Source organism: Lactuca sativa, chromosome 9 (genome assembly GCF_002870075.4).
Source record: "Lactuca sativa cultivar Salinas chromosome 9, Lsat_Salinas_v11, whole genome shotgun sequence".
Taxonomy (NCBI): domain Eukaryota; kingdom Viridiplantae; phylum Streptophyta; class Magnoliopsida; order Asterales; family Asteraceae; genus Lactuca; species Lactuca sativa.
In genome coordinates this window covers 159,398,891-159,405,558 of record NC_056631.2, presented here as the reverse complement: position 1 = coordinate 159,405,558, position 6,668 = coordinate 159,398,891, and the positions used below count along the sequence as shown (strand labels likewise).

At 42.4% G+C, this 6,668-nt stretch overlaps 1 protein-coding gene across 1 annotated transcript; it reads right to left on the bottom strand.

Moving 5' to 3' along the window:
• Positions 1-5,722: 5,722 nt before the first annotated feature.
• Positions 5,723-6,430, bottom strand: LOC111888173 (uncharacterized). Its single transcript, XM_023884301.1, has one exon. The coding sequence runs from the start codon at positions 6,428-6,430 to the stop codon at positions 5,723-5,725; it is 708 nt and encodes a 235-aa protein (XP_023740069.1).
• Between the last annotated feature and the right edge of the window lie 238 nt (positions 6,431-6,668).

The following is a 6,668-nucleotide window of genomic DNA, read 5'->3' as shown; positions in this document are numbered from 1 at the left end:
TTTTACCATGGGAATAGCTCATCCATGGCTCAGGTGTCATACGTCTCGTGTGGTTGACAACTCGAAAATTTTAAGGAACAAGTTTCTTTAGAATATCTCCAGAGACAATTCCTCCCAAAAAGTGGGTAAATGTTGTAGTGAAAGTGCCCAAAGCAGTTCTGGAATTCGAAAATTGGCAGCCTACTCGGCGAGTAGTAGCGAGGACTCGGCGAGTAGCTCTTGTCTTAGAACGATATCGTGTAATAACTCAAGTACTCGCCGAGTAGAACTGTCAGTTTCAAAAATTAATATAATTGATGCTCCATTCGACTCTGGTTTGGAAATGCAAACTGACCCTCTCTTCTAATTCCTTCAGTAATAGCACACTCCATTACTCTCAACTTTCACGGACTCAATCCTAAGGACAACACTCCATTTTTTCCTTGAAAATCTCTTAATCCCTTCTTGACCCTCAAATTAGCATGCCTCCTAATCTTCTATCCTGAAAAAAAAATTAAACAACTAAAAGTGACACTAATAATCAACCAACAAAAACAAACATCATCCAAGTGTTTTAACATTTGTCCAAATCATAACCAAAACATCATAAACATAAAAACATAAAAGAAAACAATTCTTCATCATTCATCCTCCATATCGGCTCCTCCCGTGCCACTTCCTCCTTCTCCGGCTCTCCTCCTCATCCGCTCATCCCAATTCATAATATATGGATACCCGGGACCGGATCTTGGGGTATATTCATTTGTTGAAAAAGATATTCAAAAGATTGGTTATTATAGTTCACCCCTTTCCTAATGTCATCTAAGTAGCGACGGTATTCTAATTGGTTCCATCCGTCATTATCCTCCTCCACTGGAATAACCGGTGGGTCTTCTCGCACCCGCTCGCTACGCTGTCTGACCCGCCTCCCTGACTCCTCCGGAATCGCCGGCTCGTCTTCATGTGGGATGGTGAATGAGTCACCAAACTTCTCGACTATCCTCTCCCTCCGATATAATGCCGTGTTGAATGGTGGAGGCTGGATAACCGTGAGTGCCCTAGCTTGCGGCAGATCAAGTATCCCAAATGACTTAGCCAGTCGAGTGATAAACATGCCTCCATTGATTTTTGAATTGATTTTCTCCTTGACCGCCCCTTCGGCAAGGAATTTGGCAATGCAGTACGGGAGGTTGCAAAAGGCTTCGGGAGTAATGATACTCCATAAATAGAAGATGTCAAGGGTTGGGACCTTGTCCCAATCCTTCCTCTGGTTGATGGTGTTGGCAACAAGTCGGTGAATAAGGCGGTGGATTGGTGAGCGGATGTGGCCTTCTTGGGCGGTGGAAGGAATATAAACTCGGTTGGCGATCGTGTTCCACCATGTTGAGGCCACCACTGCCTCGGGAAGTTCTTTGTGGCAATTTTCCAAGAATGCTTCAAAATCTTCCGTCAACATCATGCTTTGATCATAGATTCCCAACCTCCACGAGAAATCAGCAATGCTGCATTGTCGCAGCTCTCCACCCAAAGAAAAAGAGATTATATTGGGATTGTAGTAGTCACTACCACCTCGGAATGAGATGGTAGCGAAAAACTCCCAGCACAACTCAACATACACGGATTCCTGAATTTTGAACTATTGTAACCACCCATCACACGTGATGGTGGTGTACCCCAAACTGCACTCTTTCACCAGATAAGGTGTAAGCTCCTCCTCCAACCCTACATTGCCCAGCCAACCCCAATCAACCGCGTTTGGGAGATGAATTTCCTTTTGCTTGAGGGCCTCCAACCTGTTTCTAGCCCTTGTTTGGGATGACTTGGAAGTTATGTGTTGAAAGGAAAGCCATGGAATATCACTTTGACTTCCCCCGCGCAAAGACTGCCCTCTTCTGAACATGGTTCCTGCATACAAACACCAGCAAACAATACCCAGTAATTGAAAACAAAGAAAGTGGGTCTGAATAGTCATCTACTCGCCAAGTACACGACCTACTCGGCGAGCTGTATTGTCTCGGACCTGTGTATAGCGTCTAATAATCCAATTTTTCCACAGGGGTTTGTTGTAATGGCCTATCTAACCATCAATCATAAAGAAATTCGTCATAATATTACGTGATTCATGGCTAATTCGAAACCCTAGAATTTGAGGAAACCCCCAATCCAAAATCAAGCAAAATTGGGGCAAATCTACGATAAATATCGAACCTTTAATGAGTTTATAGTGTAAAGATGTTACCTTTTTGGTTGAATGATGCAAATCGAGTGGAAAATCGGAGAACTGGGACGAAATCGCGAAAATCGCCTGGCTACTCGAGGATTTGCTGTGCACGGCGAGTATGAGGTGAAATGGGTGAAAAACCCTCTTTTTTACAGACTTATATTTCACCCGTGTAAATTGGCTACTCGCCGAATAGATCGTACCTACTCGCCGAGTACATATGCAGTTACGCGTTTTTTCGGGTTACTCGGGTAGGTACTCGCCGAGTAAACGTGCCTACTCGGCGAGTAAACCTTGCAGTTTGAAAAATTTTCTGACAATTTTGAAAAATTTATGTATTTTCTCCTTTTTTAAACCATCCACCCTACACTCTAAGCATTGCTTGTCCTCAAGCAGTTATGTTCTCAAAAATAGATGAAGAAAAGAAAATTAATAAAAAATAAAGAAAAGGAAAGAAAATGCAAACTTGAAACTCGGGTTGCCTCCCGAGAAGCGCTTCTTTTTAGGGAGTCATTAGCTGGACTCCTCCCCTTCTACGTGGTTGCAATCCTTTCCAGCAACAGCAACTCTTCCATTCCTTCATTCTGGGGGACTCCTTCTTCATATTTTTTAACCCTATGACCATTGACCTTGAAAGGTGTGCCATCTCTTGATAATAGCTCTATAGCACCATGTGGAAACACCATCTTCACTATAAAAGGCCCATCCCACCTTGACTTGAGTTTTCCCGAGAAAAGCTTTAGTCTTAAGTTAAAGAGCAACACTTTTTGGCCTTCATGAATTTGTTTATCTTCTATCCTTTTGTCATGCCACATCTTGGTCTTCTCTTTATATAGCCATGAACTAGAGTACGCATCATTCCTTAGTTCTTCAAGAGCATTCATTTGCATTAACCGGTTGCTCTTTAATTCCTCCATGTTGAAATTACACCTCTTCAAAGCCCAAAATGCCTTGTGTTCTAGCACCACCGGTAAATGACATTGCTTTCCATAAACTAACCTATATGGTGTGGTACCAATAGGTGTTTTGAAAGCTGTACGAAAGGCCCAAAGTGCATCATCTAGCTTATCCGACCATTCCTTGCGATTGCTCCCCACCGATTTCTCCAAAATTCGCTTTAAGGCTCGATTTGTCACTTCGGTTTGTCCACTAGTTTGTGGATGGTATGATGTGGAAAACTTATGGGTGACCCCATATTTCTTTAACACCTTTTCAAATTGATCATTGGCAAAATGTGTGCCTCGGTCACTTATAAGGGCTTTCGGGACTCCAAATCGTGAAAATAGTTTCTTTAAAAACCGTACTACCACCCGTCCGTCATTTGTTGGTAATGCTTGTGCTTCCACCCATTTAGATACGTAATCCACCGCCACTAGTATGTATTTGTTTCCTTTGGACATGGGAAATGGTCCCATGAAGTCAATTCCCCATACATCGAACACCTCGCATACTTGGATACTATGTTGTGGCATTTCATTTCGAGATGAAATGTTTCCCACCCTTTGACAAGCATCACATTCTTTGACAAATTTGGTTGCATCTTTAAAAATTGTGGGCCAATAAAACCCAATGTCAAAGATCTTCTTTGTCGTGTAGTGTGCTCCATGATGTCCTCCCGTGGGCCCGCTATGACAATGCTCTAGTATTCTCCGGCTTTCCTTCCCGAACACACATCTTCGTATGATACCATCCGCACAGTTTTGGAAGAGGTATGGGTCGTCCCAATAGTAATATTTGATTTCAGCAAAGAATTTCTTCTTTTGTTGACTGTTATAGTCCTTTGGGATGTAATTTGTAGCTAAATAGTTAGCTATGTCTGCGAACCATGGCTCTTCTCCCATTGACACCATGATGTACTCATCCGGGAAGTCGTCTCCTACTATATCTTCTTGCAACTGCGGGTTCTCAAGTCTTGACAAGTGGTCGGCTGCCACATTCTCCATTCCCTTCTTGTCTCGTATCTCTATGTCAAATTCTTGAAGAAGTAGCACCCATCGTATCAGTCTTGGCTTGGCATCCTGTTTGGAAAACAAATACTTGGTAGCCGAGTGGTCAGTAAAAACAGTAGTTTTAGATAAAACTAAATAAGGGCGGAATTTGTCAAATGCATACACCACAGCTAGTAATTCTTTTTCAGTGGTGGTGTAATTTTCTTGGGTTGGGTTTAGAGTCTTGCTAGCATAATATATGGGTTGAAAGTGCTTATCAACCCTTTGACCAAGGATAGCTCCTAATGCATAATCACTAGCATCACACATAATCTCAAAAGGTAAGTTCCAATTTGGTGCAATAATGATCGGGGCATTAGTTAGTTTTTCCTTTAAAAATTCAAATGCCTCTAAACACTCTTTAGTGAAATTAAATGGTGCATCTTTTAATAGTAATTGTGTTAGAGGTCTAGTTATTTTTGAAAAATCTTTTATGAAATGCCGGTAAAAACCCGCGTGTCCTAGAAAACTCCTAATGTCCTTCACATTAGTTGGTGGGGGTAATTTGGCAATAGTGTCTATCTTTGCCCTATCCACTTCAATTCCCATTTTGGAAATCTTGTGGCCCAACACTATACCCTCCTTGACCATAAAATGACATTTCTCCCAATTGAGGACCAAATCGATTTTTTCACACCTAGCAAGCATTGAATCAAGATTAGTGAGACAATCATGGAAAGATGATCCAAAAACGGAAAAATCGTCCATAAAAACTTCCATGAATTTTTCCACCATATCGTGGAATATAGCTGTCATACACCTTTGAAAAGTCGCGGGTGCATTGCATAACCCAAAAGGCATGCGTCTATAAGCGAAAGTCCCACTTGGGCAAGTGAATGTGGTCTTTTCTTGGTCCATTGGGTCAATGGGTATTTGAAAATAAACCGAAAATCCATCTAGAAAGCAATAATAGCTATGGCCCGATAATCTTTCTAGCATTTGATCAATACAAGGTAAGGGAAAATGGTCTTTACGAGTGTCATCGTTTAGCTTTCGATAATCGATGCACACTCTCCAACCGGCTACCATTCGTGTCGGAATTAGCTCTTTCTTTTCATTGGTTATGACCGTCATCCCTCCTTTCTTGGGCACCACTTGGACCGGACTCACCCATGGACTGTCGGAAATGGAATATATAATTCCCGCATCTAAGAGTTTGACCACTTCCTTCTTGACTACTTTTTGCATATTCGGGTTTAGTCTTCTTTGGTGCTGTACAACCGGCTTTGCTCCTTCTTCCAGATTGATCTTGTGGGAGCAATAGGATGGACTTATTCCCTTGATGTCGGTGATGCTCCATGCTATGGCCCGTTTCCGCTTCTTCAACACTTGCACAAGCTCTTCTTTTTCAGAATTGGTCAATAAAAGGTAAGGGGGTTGGTAAGGTCAGAGGCTATAATTACTAGCTTTTGGTTGCCTTCTTCGAGAAAAGCATAATCCAAATGATCTGGTAAAGTTTTAAGCTCCGATTTTTTGTTCTGACTGTTGGACTCGTTGAGTGCAGGTGGGGTACTCGGCGAGTTTGTGGCTGTATTTACGACTTCTGCCTTTTCTTCAGAGGTACTCGGCGAGTAGAACTGTCAGTGTTCTTCACCAATTCTTCATAGTCGGCTTCTTCCAGCAGTCTTTCAATTTCCATCAAGTCTTTTTCTGGATCAAATTCTTCATCCTCAGCTGTGAACTTGATGGAATCTTCAGTTATGCATTCCTCCAATAATTCATCTAACATATCGATTGAGAATGTCGTGTCGTCACTGTTCCTTGAATACTTCATGGCTTGGTCCACTCCAAATGTGACTGAATCTTCTCCTACCCGCAATGTGAGCTTTGAGTCCCTCATGTCTACTATAGCACTTGCCGTGTTGAGGAAGGGTCTTCCAAGGATGATTGGCACTTGTGGATCCGCCTCCATGTCCAGAATGATAAAATCAGCGGGACAGACGAATTTGTCCACCTTGACTAGTATGTCTTTGCATATGCCTCTTGGGAATGTGACTGTTTTGTTTGCCAAGTGTATTGCCATGCGAATTGGCCCTGGTTCCGGGAGATCCAACTTCTTAAAGAACGAATATGGCATTAGATTCACACTTGCTCCCGAATCAGCTAAGGCATGAATGATGGCCAAGTTGCCAAATTGGCAAGGTAAGGTCAAACTCCCCGGATCACCTTTCTTCTTTGGTAGCTTATTTAGCATAGCAGCTGAGCAGTTTTCATTGAGTACTACCTTCTTCACTTCTTCCATCTTCCTTCTATTAGTGAGAAGTTCCTTAAGGAACTTTGCATACTTGGGCATTTGCATGACGGCTTCAATGAAGGGAATGTTGATTTGAAGAGTTTTGATATGATCTAGAAACTTCTAATACTCCTCTTCCTGCTTCTCCTTCTTAGCTCGGGCTGGGTACGGCATGGGAGGCTGGTAAATTTTTTCAGGAATCTGTGTGGTGGGATTTTGTGATGTACTCGTCGAGTCCATACGTGGT

What these genes read in the sequence shown, in the direction of transcription:
- LOC111888173 (XM_023884301.1), bottom strand. Translation starts at nt 6,430, where the DNA reads ATGGAAGAAGTGAAGAAGGTAGTACTCAATGAAAACTGCTCAGCTGCT.